The sequence below is a fragment of the Salvia hispanica genome, chromosome 1 (genome assembly GCF_029641045.1).
Source record: "Salvia hispanica isolate PSC_SH4W2 chromosome 1, Shi_PSC_v1, whole genome shotgun sequence".
NCBI classification, from domain to species: domain Eukaryota; kingdom Viridiplantae; phylum Streptophyta; class Magnoliopsida; order Lamiales; family Lamiaceae; genus Salvia; species Salvia hispanica.
Window position 1 is genome coordinate 58,754,319 of NC_142692.1, and position 26,015 is coordinate 58,780,333.

Consider the following 26,015-nt stretch of genomic DNA (forward strand, 5'->3'; position numbering starts at 1 on the left):
AACTTCATAGCTTCGTTGCCTATCAAGACAATGTCCAAATTCTTTTATCTTACCACTGTTATCTTCGGCTTTGAAATAGCTTCGCGTGGATACCTTGTATGCCTTAATCGGAACTCGGATAAAAAAGTTATGGCCATTTGATGAAAGCTGCGTTGAGCAGTGCGAACTCGGCGAAAACGCCCGACCCAGACAATTTTTGGACCAACAAAACGCCCGGGTCTAGTAGAAACGCCCGGGTTGGCATAAAAAACGCCCGGGTCAGGCGTTTTTCTCGGAAACCAAACTTTAGTTTTCAAATTAGTTTCTGGAGCAGTTTTTGGGGGAGATTCAGAGATCCTCAGACACGAGAAAAGAGAGAGGAAAAGAGAGAAAGAGAGGAGGAAGAAGAAAAAGAAGAAATTCCGGCCAACATTACGACGATCCGTCTCCAAATGCCAATTTCATTCAACAAGAGCATGCTTCCTATGGTTTTTATTGCGAATTCCACCATGTGTTTAGGCTAAACTCTCTATGTTGCTCCAAGTTGTAATCTAGGCTTTGTATGGATGTTTTTACACCATTGAACTCATGTGTTTGTTACCAACAATATGCTCTATATTTATACACTATGTTTTTGGCTAATAAGTTAGTGTTGTTTTTTCCTTTGCTATTGTCTCTTTAACATAGTTTAGGAGTAATTGATTGTTGGTATGCTATCGAATTAAAATTGTTTAGAGGATAATTTGATAGTGGATTAAATAGGTCATCATAGTAGATGTTTATTTCTCCAGCGCTTCCGCAGGAGTTTATAAACATTGAAAATTGGTTCATAGGTTATGTGTTCAACTAATTGTGAACTACTCATTGTGTACATGTTCAGTGTATGTGATTAGGTTGATGTTTTAATCGCTTCATATGTTTCATTTGTTAAAGGTGTAGAACAATACAAGTCTAGTGAGCAACTTGGAGTGACATATTTCCCATTTGAAAAGTCTTTCCTTAGTAAATTAGTAGCTTTATTTTGTCAATATCTTTCAAAACCAAAAATCAAACTTTTGTATGTTTTATACGCTTTGACGTGTAAACAATCTTTCACCTGCTTGTGGATCCTCTTTTACTGCAACTACATCTGTACTCTTGCAGAAAGGTTATAATTTTGGAGTTATTTTATAGACTTGTGTGTTATTAAGTTTAACTGTGTGAACAAAATTTGAGACTCAAAAATTACACATCAAATTCCTCTTATACAACAAGATGAGATAAGAGAGGAGACGGAAGAGGAGGTGGATATAAGACACATTATAAATAGAGAAACAGATGACAGAGGGGATTTGGACTGGAGGGAAGAGGAGAGAATGGAAGGATATAAGTAATTTGACCAAATTAGCTATTTAGAGGTTAAGGGTATTTTAGATATAAAAAAAGGATAAATTGTCTCTAAAGTCATGAACTTACACAATAGTTGGGTTTTCCCCTTGAATTTAAAATGTTGCATGAAAAGTCATGAACTTTACCGGACTGTGTAAATTTCTCATCCGACCCGACTGATAGATTTCCCGCAAAAACTTATCCAACATGGCCCGCTGGAGGCGTGACTTGGCAAATCGTCGGCATTGCATAAAACGCATCGTTTGATGTGTCCTGAATCAAAATGAAAATTAGTCATTATGGTGAATTTCACATCCTTACGTGATTTCACTGCGATTTCACTCTCATCTGAGGTAGAGAAGTTTCTCAACAATAATCAAGACAATTCGACCCGTTCCCATCCTTCTCCGTCGTGATTTCGACATCAATAAAAAATGAAGTTTGATTTTTTGAAAGACATTGTCGAATTTAGGGTTGAATTCGATTTAGGGATTAATTCGGATTGGGTTGATGCAACTTTTATGGAATTCGATTTAGGGTTCTATTTGAATTGTGGGTTCAAATCGGTTTAGGATTCAATTCCAATGTGGGTTCATATTGATTTAGGGTTCAATTCGAATTATGGGTGTAATGCTACCTTTATGTTTAATTTGATTTTATAAATTGGAATTGTATGTCTATTCGAATTGTGGAATTTGATTTGATTTAGGGTGTAATGTTAAATTGTGGCGGTTATGCTGAATTGGAGGAATTCGAATCGAAATTATATGCGTATTCTGTTTGCAGATTTGTTGATTTGATTGAGTTTGCATTAATTTTCAGAAACAAGTTGAATTTAGGCATGGACACATATTGATGGCAGATTTCAGTACAAATTTGTTGAACAAGTTGAATTCAGCATTAAACTTGAACTGATTTGCATTTAAGTTGAAATGTTTTGTAGTGACCATAAATTTGTTGAGCACAAATAAGTGTGTAGATTTGGTGAGTTGAATTGATTTGTTGTCTGCCACTATCCAACAATTATAATTTGAGCATAAATTGGATTTGATTTGAATTAGGATGTCCACATCACCGTGTATTATGAGCCATAGGAGTTGGCCAAGGCCATAAGTCATGGTTTGTAATCACAGAATTGAAGCTGAACTTGAATCTTGAACGGTTGTATCTATCGGCGCCATATTTGGAAGGAGGACGACCACAAGTTCTTCCGCTGGATTGATCCATCTTTGTCACCGAATCAAGAAAACTATATGCAAAAATTGAAGATAGAGAGGGACAATATGGAAAAAATCATTCCAAGCGAGAGTTGCTACGTTCGAAAGAAGTTGTAACATCCCGAAAATAAGCTTAAAATAATAAAATGAGATATTATATGTGTTTATAAAAATATGCCAAATGGTTTGTGTTAAAATGACAACACCTCTTAAAGTGACACTGTGACACCACATATCAAGCTATATTATAAACGCTACACAGCAATAGTATAAATGCTAGACATCAATATATAGATTGTTGTCTAGCGTATTGGATATTGCTGGCCGAGAAAAATTGTTGTCTAGTGTATTGGATATTGCTGGCCGAGAAAATTTATCCTTGAGCATTTTTTATGATTGTCACATGGCAGCTGATTATTCGTCCACGTATACAAATAATTAGCTAGGGATGGTGGTACGGCGTTACTTTAAGAAGTGTTGTCATTTTAACGCACCCCTATGCCAAATAATAGAAATGTACATAAATTATATCAATTATTTCCACTAATCAATTATAGTGACGAAAATTTGCGTATTGGATAAGGATATATATTTAACTCCAACATTTTCTTGAATTTGAAAGAAAAATCTAGAAACAATGATATAACATGTGTATGCCATGTAGCCAATTTTAGTCCATACATATTAAAATAATACTAGGAGATCATGGATATAAAAAGATGAAGATGGGTTTCTTCCCCAACAACCCTTGGCCAACATTCTTCTCACTACTATGGTTATCTCTCAACTTTCATTTGTTTATTGTTGATTCGATCCCATCGCATGCGAGGCTCAATCTAAGGTAGCACATAAAGTTAGCTTGTTTTCATGACCAAAAATTTATGAAATGTTGAGTTGTAATAGTATTGGGTTTCGGCTGATTTCATATATGCACATATATGAGATTTAATTGTTGAACTAATAATGATTATGTAATCTTAAGAATGATATTGAGTATGTTTTGGTCATTAAATTCCAGCTTTGATAACTCTAAATTATAAAATCATATGCTCAAAATAATTTAGATGATTGACTTTTGAATAGAGGGTGTTACAGAAGTTGAATTTGAATCACCCAAAATGGTGGCCGAAAATTTGCGTCGACAAAACCGGAACTTGAAGTATGTCATTTTGTGTTTATGTGTCGTTGTCTGGCTTCTTATCTAGATTATAATAGTCCAGCTTATGTAATGTAGTAAGAACTATGAATAGACTTTGGCTTATGCAATTTTCAAGTGTAGCCTAGAAATGTAATATACAGTAATTGTGGCTGGAAATTGTGCCATGCTATATCTAGGATATTAAATTAAAGTTCTCATGTATCCTCAAAACATGATTTATTCTGTTGTTTTGGTGTTCACACTCATCGTACTGCAAACATTAGTTGTTTTTTGCCTTTTGTTGCATGTCGATTTTGTAATTTGGATGAATTGATTTTAATTACTAATTCACAATATATCAAATAAAAAAATAGATCTTTCTCAAGCATGATTAAACTAAAAACTCTCTTATTCAAAAACCTACATACTATTGAGCACAAATCGGATAGGGCATAAAAACACCATTGTGTTATACCTAAAGAAATGACATTCCCTCATACAAAACCAAACCATCATGAACTACTCGTGCAGAAGCATGGAACGATGCAAATCAATTTCAAACACTTCCTACAACTCAATTTAGATTATACCTTTTGCTGATCACTTATGATAATAATTCCAACTCATTCACCCAAGTTCAGCTCTTTCACTATAATGTTAATGAACCGAGTCAAGTAAATCTCATTCTCAACCTGAACTATTGCCCAAGCTATATGATACATTTGATTTGTTCCCATCAGTTCCCAATGCAGATAACAATATACCACCCAGGTATGTCTTCATGAAAGGCTCATTCAGTCCAATCACCCTCATACATCCTTCCTTGAAACCCTTTCTCAAACCACTAAATCCAATGTACATTGCCTTGAGAACAACACCTACATCCGCATATAGCTCAAACCTATCTTCTTTGTCAGCTCTATTCAACTCAAGTACATACCTCCTCAACTTGGCATAATGATCTTCCACAGATCCCCTCAACAGATCAATAGTTTTTCTCTTTGAATGGAATAACTTCCACCTTGTGGCCTCAATAGCATACCTCTGCATTAAATCTCTACCTACATCTTTACAACTCATATTTGGTTTAAGCTTAGAGAGTTGAAAGTATTTTCTAACAATCTAATTAGATGTATCAATTTTATTCCTCATAGCCCAGGGACAGGTGTGAACTCCTCCCTAATTTTTTTTATTATAAATGCACCATTCGTCCTCACTCGACTCCCAAATATCCTCCATTCACAAGGACTCTGGAAACCTTCTTCAACTTCCTTCTTCTTGCTCTTTTAAAATGAATATGCCATCCATTCAACACTATATTATATGTCAGTGCGTCTCTAGCCTGGTGACCATCAAAAATTCTCATACCAACACTGAATGTGAGAAGCTTATGATTACATTTTGGATCATACATCACTTTACCTTGTCGTTGCCTAGATCATCTCTCTTCATCTTCAAAATAAGTAGAGTCAGAGTAAATATCACCATCTTCATAATTTTTATATTCAGACACATAGTCACTCTTCTTGCCATTGACTATCCCCTGGAACATCTTATCAGTTATTACAAAGGGCTTCTTTCTCTCTTTCATCTTCTTTTTGCATTGTGTATATTCTTCATCCTCAGACACTAGCTCCTCGACTTCCATTTCAACATCTGTCTCTTCATCACTTGATGGTATATATCTCCTATCACTTTCACTGGCATACTCACCCTCTCCTAAAACCTCATTAGTTGATCTAACTTCCTCATGTACATAACCACTCAAATTATTCTCCACAGAAGAACTAATATTCTCCTCCACATCATCACTCAAACTCTTACTCCCAGCTTCACCTACATTATTATCCACAGAACAAGCCATTGTCTTACTCACAACTTAACTTACATTCTTACTAAATGTTTCGCTCCCATGCTTCTTCGTAGACTTAACCATCCTCTCACTGCCACTTCTACCAAAAGATATAGCAACATTCTTACTAACACTTTCAACAACCCTCTTCTTCACTGATTGAACCACATTTTTCTCTACACTTTTTTCAATCACACTCTTACCCTTGCTCGTAGAAGTGGACTTTCTAAACTTTGTGGTAGACTCAAAGTTACTCTTTTCAACCACACTGTTGCTATTTTTCACAGTAACCTTATTCACCACCCTCTCTCCCACGTGTTCACTACCCATGCTCACACTCCTATTTTCCATTATTTGGTCCAATCCTGCAGTAGGCTTCCTCCCATCAACAACATATATGCTATATATTCTATTAAAACGGACTCTTACAGTAGCAAATACCATCTCCATCACCTCCTTATCATTTTTAATATCTATGTGGATTGCTAACATAGGATTTACAAAGGTGAGTCAACTCCATGTGTCAATCCCTATTTTATACAATTCCTCAACTACATCAAAATACCCAAATCTGTTTGGGTCTAGACCACTTGCCTTTTCCTTTCCACCATCAATATATTTATGGAACTTACCATTTGGAATGAAATGTCCCCAATGATGAATATAGAGGCCAAAAACGTCATCCCTGAAAAAAATTCAAATTCCAAATTCAAAAAATGTACACAAACTACACTTATCACATATATATATAAAACTTGAATTACTGGCTGGGGGGAAAATAAAGCTTTGTTCAGTGAGTAAACTTTAATTGACAGAAATCATAACAGAAACAACAATTGCCACACTCCCACCTTAAAATACCCAAATGACTGACTGGGGGAGCAAATAAAACTTTGTTGAAGATAAGATACCCAAATTACTAAGGAAAAGCATATGAAATGCAAATTTTTTGCAAGCTTTAATTTAAACTTTAGAGGGTTCAACTAGCTTCTGTCACAAATTAACTATGTCCCGAGTTCGATTTCACACCACAAACCACCTCAAACACACACTAACCACAACAATGGTAGTCTCCACAATAAAAAACCTAAATCCCTTAACGAATCTGAAATACTATATACGAACCTGAAATACACTATACACCAAATCTGAACCACAAAATACGAAGCTGACATGCTTTGGAGGAGAGATAATGAGAAAGCAAGAATTTAAAACGGAATGCAAAACTTCAAATCTAGAAAACTAAACAGAACTTACGGAGTTGACAGCGCCATCGGATGTTGCAGTCGTCATTTCCGTCAGGGTAGCCGCCGTTAAACAGATGATAGGATTCAAATTTTTGAAGTTTGATTTTTGATGTTAGGTTAGGGCTGAAGGATCGTGTTTTGATATTAGACAATTTGGTCATTTTGTTATGTTAGGAGATTAAAAAATAAATAAAAAAATTCATGTCATCGCACACTCAGCATCCACAACATCATCCACATCAGCTTAAACACACACGCCAACACACACTTAGCCGGAAAACCCGACTTGGAAAATCGGAGCACAGGGGTAAAATTCACGACTTTTTATGCAACATTTGACAATTTACCTTTAAAAAATGTTAAATAATACAAAAAAAATTCGAATAAATATTATATGAAAGTTAATGAGGTTAGTATTATTTATTTTTAAAATATGAAAGGTGCATAAGTGCAACGTGCTTAAGTGTATAAACTAAATTTACATTTCTCACTGTTGATTTGCTCTCCTTCTAATCAAAGTAATAAGTGACTCAGTATTGCTACCCCTACTTCTACTTAGTATGTGTATTATATTTTAACTATTGCGGATGAAATCATTTAATGCATTCACACAATTAAAGTCTTCAATTGTGTGCTCAAACTTGCCTATAAATAGGCATCAGCTCCCATTACGAAGAACACACCATACGCCACTCACAATCACCAAATTTACAGCTCTTCCTCCGTCTATATTTTCTCTCTACATTCTCTACATATTGTTTGGATATATTATATCCGTAGAGAATTTTTGGGCTACTTGTGTTGTTAGTCTAGAGAAAATATTTTGTACTCCTGTCAATATTTTAGTGGAATTTTTGGCTCTCTCATCGGTGTTTTTTTACCTCTATTTACAGAGGGTTTTTCCACCTAAAAAATTTGGTGTTATTTTTATTATCTTTATTAATTTCTCATTATCTTTGGTTGAACTTATCACGCTTCCGCACTCTGTACCACTACAAATTGGTACCAGAGCCATGATAGTTCAACCGAGATATTTTTTCTAAATATGTCGACGAAATTCAACATTGAGAAATTTGATGGTAAAATTAGTTTTGCTATCCGGCGAGTCCAGATGCTGGATGTTCTACCCAGAATAGCCTATTAGAAGGTTCTATCCGGCAAAATGATGAAGCCACCCACTACTACGGAGGAGCAATGGGAGGAGATGGATGAAAAGGCGTTGTCCACAATCCAATTATGTTTGTCCCGTGAGGTGCTTCGTGAATTCATCAATGAGAAAAGTGCAACAGACATATGGAATAAACCCAAGTCTTTATACATGACCAAAAGTCTTGCAAATAAACTCCGATTAAAGGAGCGACTCTTCACACTCCGTATGTCTGAAGGTACTCCCATTCAATCTCATCTTGATGAATTCAATTCCATCATAATTGATTTGGAAAATTTGGATGTCAAAGTTGATGATGAGGATAAAGCCATACTACTTATTGTTTCTTTGCCACCCTCGTATAGACATTTCAAAGAAATTATGCTTTATGGTAATTGTATTACCTTAAGATTTGATGATGTAAAATCTAATCTACTGTCCAAAGAAAAATTTGACACCCAATGAAATTTGGAAAGTTTGGGTGAAGGACTAGTAGTTAGAGGAAGAAACCAAGAACTAGGTTCCAACGGTAAAAATAAACCCAAATCGAAATCAAGAGGTAAAAACTTTAAGTATTGCCATCATTGCAAGAAAAAAGGGCATGAAATCTCTGATTGCTATAAATTGAAAAATAAGCAAAACAGAGAAGATAAGGGTAAGTAACCCAAAAAATCTACCGAAGCTAGTTTTGCAGAAAACGAATCTGATGAGGACTGTTTTATTGCTTTTGATACTGATCTAAGGTCTAAAGATGACTGGGTTCTTGATTCTAGTTGTACATATCACATGTCCCCAGATAGAGACTGGTTTACCACCTATGAATCTTTTAATGGTGGTCTTGTCTTAATGGGCAACGATGCTCAATGCAAAGTTGTCGGCAAAGGTACAATTAAAATCAAGACACATAATGGAGTTGTTAAAACTTTGACCGGTGTCAAACATGTCCCTGATTTGAAACCGAATCTCATTTCCCTAGACACTCTTGAATCTCAAGGGTGTAAATACTCAGCTGAAGGTGGAGTTTTTAAAGTGTCCAAAGGAGCTCTTGTGTTACTAAAGGCAGTTCGATCTGGTAGTTTGTATTAGCTGCAGGGTTTAACTGTTACAGGTTCTGCAGCCGTCACCTCGTCCAACAAAGATGACACCAAGTTGTGGCATTTTAGATTGGGCCACATGAGTGAGAAGGGAATCCAAATTCTCAAGAAGGATGGTTATCTTGGTAACCATTGTACCGGCAAGTTAGATTTCTACGAACATTGCATTTTTGGTAAGCAGAAAAGGGTTAGTTTTCCAAAGGCCATTCACATGACCAAAGGTTCTTTGGATTACATCCATTCAGATCTTTGGGGTCCATCGAGAGTTCCTTCCAGAGGTAAATGTCACTACATGTTGACATTTATTGATGATTTCTCACGTAAGCTCTGGGTCTATTTTCTCAAGCAAAAGAATGAAGCATTTTCCACTTCTAAAGAGTGGAAATTATTGATTGAGAAACAGACTGACAAGAAAATCAAGAGGCTAAGGACAGACAATGGCCTCGAGTTTTGCTCTAATGAGTTCAACGATTTCTGCAAGAAAGAAGGTATTGCCAGACATTTCACCATTCTAGGAACTCCACAACAAAACGGAGTTGCGGAAAGGATGAACAGAACCATCTTGGAGAAAGTCCATTGCATGCTCTCCCATTCTACTTTGGGGAAAGAATTTTGGGCGGAAGCAGCTTCAACAGCCTGCTACTTGATAAACCGCTCACCAAATCGATCAATCGACTGCAAAAATTCCAGAAGAAGTTTGGTCAGGTAACCCCGTTGATTATTCTAATTTTAGAATATTTGGTTGTCCTGCTTATTCTCATGTGAAAGAGGGAAAATTGGAACCTCGTGCTAAGAAATGCATTTTCATAGGTTATGACTTAGGGATTAAAGGTTATCATTTGTATGACCCTGAGTCTCACAAAATATTTCATAGCCTCCACTGATATGTTCAAGAGAAGGTGGAGTCTGAGACTGAAGCTCCCATTCAGGAAGCAAATGTTCCTAATTCTTCCACCACTCAAGAAGATGAACTCACTGCTGACCAAAAGAGTCCACAACAACATCCACCTCAACGTCGAGGTTTACCCCAGTTGTGGTCTATGGCTTAAGGACTTCCACAACAAAGACCCATAAAGCCGACTCAAAGACTGATCGCAGAATCTGCCTACATTGCTTATGCATTGATTGTTGCACAAGAGATGGGCGAAGATGGTGAACCCAAGAATTATTTCGAAGCTATCTCTAGTGACAACTCATCAAAGTGAATTGCTGCTATGCAAGAAGAAGTCGAGAGTCTTCTAAAAAATGAAACATGGGATTTGGTGAAGTTGCCGGAAGGCAAACGAGTCATTAGTTGCAAGTGGATCTTCAAGAGAAAATAAGGCATTCCCGGTGTCGAGATGCAAGGTACAAAGCAAGGTTTATTGTTAGAGGTTTTGATCAACATGAAGGTATCGACTTTAACGAAGTATTTTCTCCCATTGTTCGTCATTTTTCAATTCGTGTATTACTTGCTCTAGTTGCCTTGTATGATTTGGAGCTGAAATAATTAGATGTGAAAACAATTTTTCTTCATGGTAATCTTGAGGAAGAGATTTATATCCAGCAGCCGGAGGGGTTCGTTGTTCCTAGAAAGGAGAACCATGTATGCCGTCTGGAGAAATCTCTTTATGGTCTGAACTCTGAAGCAGTCACCAAGACAGTGGTATAAGAGGTTTGATTCTGTCATGACTGGACATGGCTACTCGAGAAGTAGTTATGATAACTGCGTTTATTTCCAAAGGACATCTGATGAGTCATTCATATACTTGCTATTATATGTTGACGATATGTTAATTGCTGCAAGAGATAAAACTCTTGTTGACAAACTAAAGGTGCAGCTCAACAATGAATTTGATATGAAGGATCTAGGTCCTGCCAAGAAGATTCTTGGAATGGAGATTAACAGAGATCATCAAGCTGGAAAACTTTTTCTATCACATGAAAAATTGGATATATTATATCCGTAGAGAATTTTTGGGCTACTTGTGTTGCTAGTCTACAGAAAATATTTTGTACTCCTGTCAATATTTTAGTGGAATTTTTGGCTCTTTCACTGGTGGTTTTTTACCTCTATTTATGGAGGGTTTTTCCACCTAAAAACTTTGGTGTTATTTTTATTATCTTTATTAATTTCTCACTAATAATTTAGTACTACATTCTAGAATCAAGTTAAATCAGTTATGCCATATCGATAATATTTTATATTCAAGATAAATCACTTATATGCATAATCGCACTGTGTTGAATACATGAATAAAATTATGTAAGAGTGAATTGAATATTTTTTATTGGTTCTTGCATTTTTGTTTCTTTATTCTCCTTATTATTCTGTTTCATTTAGTATCCAATGAAATTATGTAAGAGAGAGACGAATATTTTTAATGGTTCTGGTGTTTTTATTTCTTATTATTTTATGTATAATTTTAAAGTTTCTTTTGAAGGGGTTGGCAGCGGAAGCACAAATAAATCAGAGAATAAGATCTATTTAACATATTATTCAGACAAATTCTATTCGCGTAATTATCACATGTATCATGCTCATAACATGAATTAAACATGCTTTTGGTTAATTGAAACCTAAAACATGCTTTTCTACAGAGCGGAATAATATCTTCTTGATTCTCCAAAGAATCGTTGATTGCTCGCTACTTCTCCACGTGAAGATCTTGAGTACTAGACCATGGATCTTCTAACTGGTTCCCGAACTGTATTCTGAAATCAGTGTGGGTGATCTTATCTATTCACTATGACTTAAATAAAGAAGACAGAAATTACTAAAGGAGTAGGAAAAGGGCAAATATTTTGTCCACTTCAGAGTAGAGAGAGGGACAAAAATTATGAACACAAATTAGAGTGTTTCTTTCTCTCCTTTATTCTCCTATTTATATTAAGTTACATATTGGGCCCAGTCATGGATCTATGGAGATTTGGATGTGGCCTCCAGATAAGTTGTATTCTAAGCCTTGATAAGTCGTATTCTAAGCCTTGGTTACTGGTCAGTATGTCGTGATTTGCATGTATTATCCGCAATACAGTTGCTTAAGTGTGCAGGAGAAAGGGCACCAAGTCAGCAGGAGATGGTTCGGACATCGAAAGTGAAAAGAGCGCAAGAAGGGTGCAATACTGACCAGGATGCATGCCAGAGAAAAGGATCGAGATGGAGAAGAAGGATAGCTGGGATGATCAATAACAAGGGCAGAAAAGTCAATTCGCGAAGGAAGTCTACCCTAAAAACAAGGGCAAGCCTCCCTATAAAAGAAGCCACTTGGAGAGAGAGAAGAGTTCGCAATTCGAAAGTCCAACAACTACACTTAGTTAGAATTCTCTCTAGAAGATCAGTTCCTTCAGCATTGTCCAGTTCTTCTCGTTCCTCGCCACAGCCATGATCACCTGAAGTTCCAGCCGTCCACCGGAGAGTTATCATTCCACCGTTCCAGCCAGTTTATCGTCGTAGTATAGCAGTTTCATCGCCCGGAGTAGCATAAACAATCTTTAATCGCTTTCCTAGTTTGAAGTATTTAGTTACGATCCAAACATTTTAATTATGAAGTTTCTATTTCGCATGTCTCTTTGGTTTGAATTGCTTCGTTCTGCCTAGGAAAGTTAGATCTAGTTGTCGCTTTCAATTTCTAAGTGTTTGCGTACATTCTCGTTGAGTATTCTAGATCTGGAGTTGTTGATTGAAGTTTTTAGTGATGTTTCAGTTTAAGTTTTTGTGCATGAGTTTACCACTTTGCGTTGTCGTCACCACCTTGCATGTTAGCCAGTAGGAGTAATTTGCAGTTTAGCCGTTAATCTTACGTTAAGCTTTTTAACCGATAAATCTTATGTTTAAATTTATTGATCTGAGTTCATCCATGGAGTTTGAGTTCATGTAATTTCTATTGATACTTGTTGAAGAAGAAAACATCACAATCTACTTTTGCTTGAACCAATTTTGCTTTTTGGTTACTTTTTGCTTTTGTCTTTTACTTTTCAGTTGTACCTTCCAGACCTATCAGAGTAGCCACCCAACCACCCAATATACCCTGCTTTCTAGTTTCCTCATTTAGTAACTGTCTACTTTCCACATGTTTCTGAGATACCTTGTCCCCTATTTCCATAAACACAATCACATGTCGGTCACTTTCACGCCCACTAGTCAGTAGAGTACCATCTTTAAATTCCGTCTAGGTAGAATCTCAACCCAAGCGTGGTAGCTAATCAAAGCCACCCAGGAGTATCACCACAGTTATCTGAACGTGTCCATCCTTGTGGGATTCGACTCTTGCCTCCACTATACTAGCTAATAGAAGTGGGTTGAGGAATTTGTTTGATATGTCAGGTTCCGATTGTCGTGCCAACGACTCAGCTAGGTTGGGATTTTCATCCTGATCAGTTGGACACACTCTCTTTGATTAACACGAAACCCTACACAGTGGAAAACCTGAGCTATCACCTCCCCAATTAGCTTTACTAATTAAATTGAACCCACGATTTAATTCAAACTTATATTGGAATAACATTATCAGCGACTACAGTAATACTATTGCACTGCCCATCCAAATCCGTAATTACAAGTAATCCGGGTTTCCAATTTGTTTAAATGTTTATTTTCCGCTCTTAAGATATAAATATCAATTAATTAATTAGTGTCTGCTATGGACTTAATTAATTAACATCTTATTTATTTCAAGAGTGGACTCGGTAAGAAACACTTATTTATTATTCATGTAATAATTAAATTCCACTAGCTAGGTTCTGAATAATAAAACCTTGTTTCGAGCTCCTCTTCAGGACATTATCAAACGAGACTCACCTCGCGCACGATCAACATAATAGCACTCCTCGCACAACTTGATATTAATCACCGCTACCCAAGATATCAAGATTATTGTGTTACGAAGAACCCGCACCATTTCATAAGTCAAAGTAGTGCATAATCAATACCGTATGCTCAATTCTAATGTATGTAGATTAAGAAATAGTTATTTATCAAGACCTCGTCTTTCAGTAGATAGCATAAAGACATGTTTTCCTGTTAGATCCGTTCAGTGCTGTACCACACCAATGTCATTTTATTTTCAATAAGGCTTAGAAATAATCGGACTGACATTGCAACCTTTCGCGATAGGTAGTCTAAGCCTTATGGAGTTGTGAAATTCTTCTTTTTCATTGTTCAGAACTGACCATGTTACTCTAAAGTGGGCGACGCATACAACCGGACCACTAAAACAAAGACTTAGACATTGTTAAGTTTCTTACATATTTAAATATGTAATAAAACAACCATTAAATGTGAAGCATAACAACATTATGATAAAAATAATTTGTTTTATTCCTTGAAAAATAAAATAAGAGTTTTTATAATATACAATCACTCGAAAGGTGATTTCTAGTATACAAACTCTAACACCTTTCTCATTCCAAGTTTAAGTATTATTTTCATGAGTTATGGCCAGTTATCATATTGAGACACACGGGTCGCGTTAAGTTATAGTAATAACTAATAACTCTCAATGTTGTGTATTAAAATTATCAAAATAAAGACATAATTATATGAATATAACATGTAAATTTAAATATCAATACAAAGACACAAGTTTATCAACATAAGAAGATTGATAAATTTATGTCCTTGTGTTGATATTTTTAACATACAAAATTAAAATTAATTATTAATTATTATTATAAATTAGTTAGTATTTAGTTACGCGCGCTTGAGAGACACTCTTTTAGATACTCCATAATATAGTACTAGTATATGGAGTAATAAAATTAAGAAAACAATACCAAGAATAAATTTCGGGAAATGATGGTCCCCCATAGTGAATGCATGCAGTGGTTAATCATTATAGGCTGGAAAGTGAGAGACATGCTATCAATTAATCACAAAGCTATTATTTATTAATTACATGTCCAAATATTTTATATGTAGGAAAGCATCACTTTCATTAATCCAACCACGCTATTATCCCCACTTTTTCTTGCGCCTTTTGACTTTATACATAGTGATGATTGTTTTTCCCATGCTCCTAAATCATTCCTCCCTCAGCATCCATGGCATAAATAAACCACTAAAACAAGAATTATCCTGCAATTATTTTTCAAAAATATTAATTATAAACTTATGGTGTTTATTAACAAGTTAATGATTTTTTACGAAACGAAAAAGATACGACTTCCATCAACCACTCACAGTATAACACTATCTAGTGTCAGTATCCAAATAATTTAACGAGGTTAGCATATTAGAAGACCTTATATGAAAGAAATTTCTCCCAGACCTTATATGAAAGAAATTACTCCTACTTACCAAAAATAGTGTGAATTATACTCTATTTATGTCCAAAACATAAAATAAAACCCTTGATTATTTATGAGTTTTAAACGACACCAACTAGTATATAGGTTGGCTTAATTATTTGTTTAATATCACGCACTGAAACAAATAAGCTTACAATATTTGTGTCTCAATCAAGAAATGATTGCGTATTTAAATATGAATTTACCCCCTTCTAAAAATAATCAAGGAACGAAAATTACAATAGGGCATATGGAAAAGAAAGTAATCACGCTTCACAACATCAATCCATGAAGAAAAAGCCCTTAATTCAGCTGCAAACACCAATCAACACAACACAACACTTCCCTTTCCACACATACACTGTTGAAACAAAAGAAACACAAAACCTCAATTAAATAGAACTAATCAATCTCCTATTTCACTCTCCTTTCATCACTTCACAAAGAATACTCTTTAAATGGACTCCCTCTTTCTCATCCTCCTCTCCCTTTCCCTTTCCTTTTCTATGTCACTCTCACTCGATATCAAATCCTCCACCACCCTCGATTCCATCATCCGAGACTACACATTACAATCATACACCAAAAATTCTTTCAAGACAGGCAAGCTCTACACCATCAACCTACCGGCAAACCTCTCCGGCTCCGTACATGCCGACGCGATAAGGCTCCGGTGCGGCAGCCTACAAAGATACGGCGCAAGCATCAAAGAATTCCATCTCAACAAAAGCATAAACATCCACCCTTGCCTCGAGCGAGTCATCCTCATCCGCCAACGCATCGAATCAAACTTCTCTTCTCTCTACTACGACGACAACGCCCTCTCCGGCTATGAACTCATCTCCCCCATCCTAACCCTAGCCGCTTACTCTCTCCACGGAAGCAACGCAACCACCATCGATCTCGGCCCCATCACGATCGATTTCAGCAGCGTGGAAAACAAGTCGAAAAGCAATATTTTGTTATGTGCAAGCTTTGGGGTGGATAAGAAGGATGTTGTGTTGACAAAGCAAGTGGGGGATAATGTGTGTGGGGCGGCGAGGGAGGGGCGGTTCGGGGTGGTGAGGGAGCAGGCGCTGATGCCGCTGAAGGGGAAGGTGAGTAAAGCGAAGATAGTGGTGGTGAGCTCGATTGCAGCGGCGTTGGGGGCTTTCCTGCTGAGTTTGCTTGTGGTGGCGATGGTGGTGAACGCGAAGAAGAAGGCGAGGATGGACGAGATGGAGAGACGGGCGTACGAGGAGGAGGCGTTGCAGGTGTCGATGGTGGGGCATGTGAGGGCGGTCACGGCTTCCGGCACCAGGACTGCGCCCACAATCGAGCATTATGATTATCGAGTTCGCCATTCTTGATTATTTTATAGTTGGTGATTATTTTAGAGTTTATTCTTCATTTTGACCCCTATTTATAAACACTCTTTACTAATAGTCTGATCAAAAATTTTGCATTTGAATGTTGGATACTTGCATAAAAATCAATGATGTGATTCCAAGTAAATTAAAATCGCATAATCTCGCGTTATTAAATGAATAATGGAGATAAGGTTAAAAAGGCAGGTACGTAGAATCAAAATATGTTTATTCATTTAAAAATACCACAAGTACGTAAAACTTACTATGTCGTACACATAAAATAACTAAAACTCAATGTTCGAAATTTGCATATTGATCACACAAATGGTAAACTAGTGTTTCGAAGTTTAAGATGAGTACTTTTATTTCTTATTGCATCATATCAAATTAAATACTCTTGAAATTGAGCATCTTCATTTGTTGTAATCTCAACTTTGAGTTGTGGCACCTCTCTAGCAACTTTAATTGGAAAACTTAAGGTCAAGCTCTTTTTTAATAATCATGTTATGCAATTTATGCATATAATCATTATGTCACACTAACACTTCTTTCTCCCAAAAACGCATTGATACTAGTTGAATAATATTAATATACGTATAGTTATTAATTTATATAAAATTGGATTCTGTAATGTACGTATAGTTATTAATCTATCTAATAAAATAATTGTTTCCATAGATTCATATGCACCGCAGGTTATTAATCAATTAAATAAAATTGGATTATGTATTTTGGAATAAAAATAACGGCTCTTTGTATAGTAAAATAGTAGATTAGTATTTTTTTTTTTTCAATTGTGTTGAATAATATAATATGGGACATCCCACTAAATAATAACTAATCAAATATTAATAGACTTAAATTAGGTTAATTTTCACATATTCTTCTTCTCCACGCCGCTATCTTCTTCCAGTAAGTTTTGCTGTATCTGTATTCTAATTTCTCCTCCTTCTCTCTTTTACTTTGATAAATATGAATTGATTTGGACTTGAATGCAATAACTCAAACTCTGAAAAGTGTTTTCGGTAAACTTTTAGTGCAAACTTAAAAATCTTTTTTCTTTAAAAACCTATAATGTGATTGGTTTTGCAGTACTGTTGGAGGTATTATTCTACTGTAATTTTAGATTTTGCAGTACTGTTGGAGTTTGTCTAAGAACTAAAATTATCGCCACTATGGGGATTGTAATTCTTACGTCGAATTACTCCTTTACTTTGTTGGATATAAACTACTTTTTACTCCCTTAGTCCTCCACTATGTGTCCTAATTTTCTCGTTTTGGTCTATCTCATATTAATTGTGCTTTTTATTTTTATCACTTTTGATAGTGGACCGTACACTCCACTAACTCATTTTCACTCACGTTTTATCATAAACCAATACTCCTTTGTCCCAAAGTAGTTGATTCGCATTCCTAATTTTTGGATTGTCTCAAGGTAGTTGAGTCATTTCCTTTTATGGTAAAAACTTTATTCTCTTTCTTACTTACTCTCTATACTTTAACGGAGTACATTAATTTCTTAAATCTCGTACCCAAATGAAATGCCCCAACTACCTTGAGACGAAAGAAGTATATAAAAGTAAGATTCTCATTCCACTAACTTTTTCAATCTACGTTTTAATATATTTCTTATAACTCTTGTCTAGTCAAAGTCATACACATGGATAAAAAACTACTTATGTCATACAAACTTTACAAATAAAAAAAAGTGTGTTATTATATTCCCTACGTCCCTAAATAAGCGAAGCACTTCTTTTGGGCACGAGATTTAAGGAATTGATATTTAAAGAGTTAAAGTGGGGAGAGTAAAATATGAAAGAGAGAAAAGTAGATGGAGAATAAAGTATGAGAGGGGATTTTTTGCTAAAAAGGGAAATGACTCACTTATGGTGGGACATCCCAAAAAGAATGTGACTCGCTTATCTTGGGACAGATGGAGTAATATTATTTTGAGAGACAATTACATTACGAACAATAGTAGATTATATTGGGACTCACACGGATATGTACTTCCTTCGTTTCATGTTCACTGAGTCATTTTCTTTATTAGGAAATTTAGTGATGCACTATTTTTTAGCTCTAAATAAACCTACAAGTATACAAAGTATATCTAGTATAGCCAAATGTCAGTACCGGATTCGAACACAGGGAAAATAGACTCAGACTTTCTACCTTCTACTAAGCTTCTTCTACTATTTGGAAAACCGAAAGATTTTGGATTTTTGAAACTAAAAACTTGTAAAAACAGAATTAAACAACTAAATACAAATAAAACACAGAGATAAACCAGATGAGATAAGGAAATTCAAGGGATATGTTTTCATAGTTATGGTTATACAGATTTCAACTAGAACACCCTAACACAGTTCTTACTTCAGTAGGACGAGTCGCCTAAGTTTTGCTCATGCGATGCAAATGTAGATTACATACACTAGGGGCGTCAATCCTAGATTTGTAACTCCCTAAAGCTCCTAAGACCCTTGAAAAGTCTCAATTAACAGTGTCATTTTAAGGGAAACTAATTATAGTGTCAACTAAGCCGTTTTAACTCGCCAACCTCCTCTCACGATTATGTAGCAAGTCAATAGATCATCACAGAATGTGTCCCTCAAACGTAAAGAAATTATCAAGAACTTAGAAGAAAAACGAAGTAAGAACAAAACAAATATTAAATAAATAGGAACTGTATAACCAAAGTCGTTAGAGCATCCTCATCGTGCTCTTAGCTAAGAGCACGGAAGTGGGCCCGGACCCACTTTTACTCCTTGTCCTTAGCTAAGAGCACAACACCCACATCCGTGCTCTTAGCTAAGGACAAGCTCAAGGGTCCCACCATTCTATTATTCAATTTAAATAAAAACATTTTCATAATATTAAAATGCATTAAAAATACCCAAAATACTATTACAAATTACAAAATAATTAAAACTTACATAATTAAAATCCTAAAAATTAAAAATTACACAATTAAAATCAATAAAATTAAAAATTACACAATTAAAATCCTAAAAATTACACAATTAAAATCAATAAAATTACATAATCTATATTTTGGAAATCCAATTTTTTTTTTTGGTATTATTTTGAATTATTTATGAATTTAAAAAAAAAATTGAATTTGCCAACGGCTATGCCGTTGGCCAATAAGAAGACGCCACGTAGGGCTGCTCAGCGGCACAGACGTGCTTTTAGCTAAGAGCAGCGCCGTGCCGCTGGCACGGACGGACAGCTCGCAGCGGCGGACGGACGAGCTCGTGCTCAGCGGCACGGACGGACAGCCCACCGCTGCGGATGCTCTTACTAACACATCCCTAGAATTCTATGAGTTTAGTTACACATGATGGAATAATCTAAAAACATAGTTTGTAGGGAAATCATAAACAACATAAGAACTAAAGGAAATAAAATGCAAAGGTTGAGTCCTTGTAGCCTTGATCTTCTCTTGATTCCTTCTTCAAAACCCTTCAACTTTGATTATCAAAGAGAAACTCTCAAATATTATGCTCTAGAATTATTTGGCAAAAAGAAGATCCTTGTTGATGAGGTTTGAGGCGATATATATAGCCATAAATTTGTGCATCCTTAATTAAGGCAAAAGGTAGCCAAGAACTAGAATTGCATACCTTAACATCCAATCTAAGTCCGGCAATAGATTAAAATGCAACCACAAGAGATTTTGGATAGATCAAAAATGAAGAGGAATGCTCACAATGGAGTCTTTGGTAGGTTTACAAAATGTTGAAAGCAGTGGCAAAAACCTTAGACATGGGAATTTATATTAGAGGTTAAAAGTGTTAAATTAAAGAGCCAAAAAGAGTTCAAAAATGCAAGTCACAAAAAATGTCTGGTTGAGCATTTTCCCTCTTGCAAAAATGCCCGGTCGGGCAAACTCTCTTAAATTCATGACCGAATATAGTTCGGATGCTTGGTCGGGCGTTTTCCCTTACAAATAGCTCGATTCTCTGGAATGCTCCAACTACATTGCCTTAATCTTCGAAAGGGCTTCGTGTGAGTATCTTAAACGCTCCAATCGAAGTACAGATGAGAGAGTTCGAAAGTCGCGCAGTGAAGAACGAATTACTCCAAAAGAAACGCCCGAGCGGGCATCACTTCCGTTCACTCCTCCCACGAAGCCTTGAGCACCATTTTTAGCTTACGGTCGTCCCCCACTCAAGCACTCTCTTCGAGGAGTTTATTTCTCATATGAAGGTGCTTAAGTTGTCGTGCATATTCTTTGTCACTCCCCTCGTCAATGGTCGATGGATATCCTTGGCCGGGTTAATTAAATGATGTGTGACTTGTGGATTCGGATCATAGACTATGTCACACCACCGATGTGGGATACTAATATTCTTAACACACCTCTAATTTGTCTTCTCTATTTCTCCCTCTGATTTGCTCTCTCCTCTCTCTTTTACTTCTCTATTATGTCTTCTCAAATTTTTTATTTGCCAAAATCATTTAAGCTTGAGTCTCGTGCAAGCTAAAGAGTTTAGGGTCAGTGTTTAAGCTAGAACACTAAAGAGTCAGTGTTTCGGATCGTTGAGGTTGGTAATTTATTAGACCCATTTTTCTTATGAAATTATCTTATGCAAATCTTTTTGTTTTCTTATTAAAATTTGTCATTTGCAATCTGTTTAGTTTTAGCGTTCCAACCAATGGAAGACCCAAAATCGATTTTGTTCGCTTATATACATCAGCTCATTGCATTTGCGTTGCATCTAAAAAATGGTAGCGTTCAAAGAAAAATATTTATTGATGCAATTTAGGATGTCCGGTGACGATGAGCTCCGTTCGAGTCGTAAAAGATCATTCAAAAGATACAGATCAACACTGCGATAAGTGCGTTAGAGAATCCAAGGCTCATGGAAGAAAGAAATGCGACAAATGTAATTACGTCAAGTAGTGTTGGTACTGTGGAAATTGCACGGTTGAGGAATGCAAATGCCATAGGTTCGGTTTGTGCCCCGCGGTCTTCAATATTCCTAAATCAGATTAGAAAGATCTTCTCAACCAAAGGTTTCAAGAAAAAAAATAAGGATTACCACCAAAAGTCTGAAGATCAAATTAAATGGACCAAATATTGAATAGAGAATGAGAAAGAGAAGAATGAGAAAGAGAAGTATGAGGAGGCTAAGGATGAAGGGAACACTGATGGGGAGGAGTGTAAATAGGATATCTGCTAGCTATTGGAAACAATTGTCGCTTAGGTTTTAGTTTTGGTGGAAATATTTCCAAGAGAAATTTAGACGTGAGGTACTAATATTCTTAACAGATTATTTAGAACTGCCTCAGAACAATGATGGTGCTTCCTATGACATTAAGGATCTAGTCATTGCATTTGGCTACTAGGACAGAGATCACTCAAGTTGCATTTTAATTTTTGCTTTACTTTTTGGACTACGACATTGTAATGCCTTGATTATTTAAATCATGTATTAGTAATGCATACTTTTTGTATGCCATGAATCTCCTCCAACAACTCTCATCATTGATTTTGTAAGCTACGAAGTAGGAAGCAAAATGTAGCAAGCAATTAACCATCATCAAGCACAAAGCAAAAAATCAGGTTCCCTCAAAGAACACCCATCATAAGGTAAGCATTCATCGTCCAACAAATTAACCAAATAACGAAAAACATCATAGGAAATAAGCAGCGAAGCAGCAAGTAGTGAAGCAGAAGGTAAGCAAGCAGCAGGAACCAACCCAATAACATCATCAACCCACAACACAACCAAGCCACAAAACCACCGAACCAAAACACCACCAAGGCAGAACAATGATTAGATAGTGCTTAAGCCTCCAAATCCAACAATTGAGGGTGGCTTAAGCACAATGAATCAGAAATCCAAGCCATTTTTTGTCAATAGGGATGGCCGATGGTAGACCTGAGTTCGTGTCCACCTCATAAACCCTAAAATTCAAAACCATACTCACATATTTAGAGGAGCAACAATAAACATCAGAACTGAATGGCCATAAACTGAAGGTGGTGCTCCTCTTCCTCGATATACCCACCGTATCGTGCGGTTGGTGGTGTTTCAGGGAAGACGGTGGAGATTGGGAATAGATTGACATCACTCGCAGACTCAATCGACTTAAAAGTGGAGTTGAATGACAAATCGACTGATGGGGAGAGTGGAGGTAGAGGCAAGCAGCTAAGGTTCGTAGAGAACTGAGTTTCAGGGACAATGGTGGACATGGAGTCCGTGTTCTCCCATGAATACAGGGAATTGGGGATAAAATGGTTGCGATCAGAGTCTCAATCGACCGGTAGCTTTGGAATGAACCGACGAAGGCGAGGGTGGTGTTGGCGGCGGAGATGGTAGGTTTAGGGTTACCATTTAAGCAACTGAGAGAGAGGAGTAAGGGAGCGGCCACCGATTTAGGGTTTCATCGAGAGCGAAGCGCATGTAGAAATTAGGGTTACGACGAGGGGTGGCAGAGTAAACAGGGAGAGGGAGATCGTGAATGAGTAAGGGTATTTAATGTTTGCCTTTTATATTTATGGGTTTAATTTAATAACTAATTAGTATCAAATCATTTTCTTTATTTTTCCTTTAATGAAACATTCCAACCGGGACTCCTAAAGCGAGATGGATGAAAATGAACAACGGTGAATATTAGTTAGAAAATTTTAAATATGTACTTAGAATAAATGAGTATACACATGTCCATAAAGAAGTTCCTTTTTTGATAAGAGGTAAACACTCAAACCATAGAAGGTGAGCTTAAGTTTACAAAGCAATAAAGAAATTGCACTAGCTATCCAAACTAATAAAACGTTTCAGTGGAAGCAACAACAACAAGCAAACAAAGAACACCCAAAATCTAATACAACCACCACACTATTACATAAGAAAAAACGAAGAGAGTGTGTGTGAATTGGCCAAACGGAAGAGAGGTTAATGCCTGAGGCCAAAGGTTTCGGGTTTCTATCCTCCGTGGCTCGATCTTTAAATTTATGTTCATTTATCCATCAAAAAGAGAAACTAAGAGAAAGCCAAATAAAAATACCAAACACCAAAAGGGTAAAATCACCGGGAGCAAGACCTTCAAGGAGCACCAACTTTCAAGTTAGCAGGCACATAAAGTCGGACCCTCAATATCTTAGAGTTGGGTACACGCTTCAATCGGAGTTCAGTGGAGGGAGTTATGGCCGATTTACGAAAGTCGCGTATTGAAGAGCGAGGACTCCAGACAAAAAGCCTGAGGAGGACGTTTTGTGATGGTGAAGATTGCCCAGTCGAGCTAATTCATAGACTTCGTCCGGGTCAGGTGAATTGAGGTGTGAAGACTGCCCGGTCGGGCCTTTGAGTCTATGCACTTGGATTTCTCTAATTCTAAGCATTTTCCACACCACCTGTACACACTAATTTGTGAGAGTTTCAAAGGTTGGCTGATTGCTTATTTTGAGACTTGAGAGATTGTTCTTCCCCTTTTGTGGGTTTATCCAATTCCTAGCTACTAGCTTGTTTGATTCATCAATAAGTATGAATCAAATAAAGATTTGCTTCAAGGTTTGTGGATCATAGATTGTGTAGCCATTGGGAGTATTAGTATGGTATAAGTTTGTCTTATGCTTTTCCATCAATGATATTATCTTCTTTTTCATGTTCTTCCTTTCCTTATCTTTCATCTATTCTGCTTTAGATTCAATTTTTATGGTTGGATCTATTTTATCTTTTTTTTTCCTTTTAAATTGAAAATCAAAATTGCTAGAATTGGATTTTCTTTGGGTTAATGGATCTCAATATACATGAATCCATATCGCCCATGTCTCTAGAAACATTCAAATCTCACATCTTGTCCCCGTTGGAAAAGTACACTCATGTTCCTAAATTCTAATTTTACAAATTCATGAGTGGAATATAAACAGATATGTAAAGAAAGATTAGAAATGCGAGCTTCATATTGAGATATGCGCAGATAAGATTCGTAGTTGTTTGTTAAGCTATAAATAATCTTGATTTGTGTATTAGATAATAAATGAAATGACATAATTGTCCTCATTTTGAAATGTGTGTATATTTCTTTTTTTCGTAAAACTATTAGTGGTGCAAAGTCTTTAAAAACTAATTTAATAACGCAATTAGCTATTACTCCATTCGTCCCCCAAAATTCGTCACCATTTGACCCGACACGAGTTTTAAGAAATGTAATAGACAGTGGGTTGAAAAAGTTAGTGTCATTTGGGTCCTACTTTTATATATTAGTTTTAAAATAAAATGTGAGGGAGAATGAGTTAGTGGAATGTGAGGTAAACTATAAAAAATGGTAAAAGTGAAAGGTGACAAATTTTTAAAGACGGACGAAAAAGAAAATAGGTAACAAATTTTCAGGAACAAGTACTAGTCTAATCATGTAGTACATTATTTCCTCCATTAAAAGATACCTTCATCGAAGAAAAAAGCAATCCTCCCAAAAATTGAGACTCCAGAATCATTTTAAGAATAACAAATAATGTATCTTCCACCAATTCAAGCAATTTATTTTTAGAAAATCAACTACACTCAAATAAACCACGATCACCACGGCCTTGAAGAAGCAAAGCTAAGTAAGAATCGATTGAAACATCTGAATTTGAAAAAATTCAAGAGACAAAAATAGCTACCACATGTTCATCTTTGTCATATTTTTCATTAGATTGAAAAAGAAAATCCATCAGATTTTAGACGAATATTCATTTTAGCATAGAAGAATCAGTCAACCACGATAGAAACCCAGCCATGAATCTACATCGATGCGCCGGTGGTTGTGTTCCGACCGAGGCCGCAGAGTGAAACACAATCCAAAATTTGAAGGCCAGCGAGATCATAAACACTATCGTCGTAGTTAATGCCGCCACCGGAGTATCTAGACGGTCGCCGTGATAGAGGAAAGGGGTGTTCTTGCCGGTGATATTTACTTAATCAGCAAGAAGAGGGACGAGGAAGGGGATTCTGGGGAAGAAGGAAAATCATTTGAGGGAGGGTAGCATCGGAAATCGTGAGGGAACATATATATATCCCACTAAATTTGTGGGTTACGTAACTGTGCAAAACAGGGTAGTTTGGGCCGGGCCAAGGCGGGCCTTTTACTGGGCTTTAAGTTAAGCTTTTCTTTAATACCAAACAAATAGAAATGTATGGATATAATTATTTATCTTGGCATTACATGTTTTATTAAACATTCCCTTAATATAATAGAATTCTATATTGATAGTGAAATTATACAAATAATTGTGTTGATATTGAATTTAATAGATAAGTAAAAAAATAATAGAGAAAAATAAAAATAAAAGAAAAGAAAATATAAAGAAAAATAAAAGAAAATGAAAAAAAATTCAAAACATCTAACCTACACAAAGACTTGCGC

At 36.2% G+C, this 26,015-nt stretch overlaps 1 protein-coding gene and 1 pseudogene across 1 annotated transcript; one reads left to right on the forward strand and one right to left on the reverse strand.

The window, feature by feature from the left end:
- Nucleotides 1-5,581: 5,581 nt before the first annotated feature.
- Nucleotides 5,582-6,828, reverse strand: LOC148934214 (uncharacterized; annotated as a pseudogene).
- Nucleotides 6,829-15,671: 8,843 nt separating this feature from the next.
- On the forward strand, nt 15,672-16,731 carry LOC125224066 (uncharacterized). Its single transcript, XM_048127412.2, has one exon. It carries the CDS (start codon nt 15,768-15,770, stop codon nt 16,656-16,658), a length of 891 nt encoding a protein of 296 aa, XP_047983369.1. The 5' UTR covers nt 15,672-15,767; the 3' UTR covers nt 16,659-16,731.
- The last annotated feature ends 9,284 nt before the right edge of the window (nt 16,732-26,015 follow it).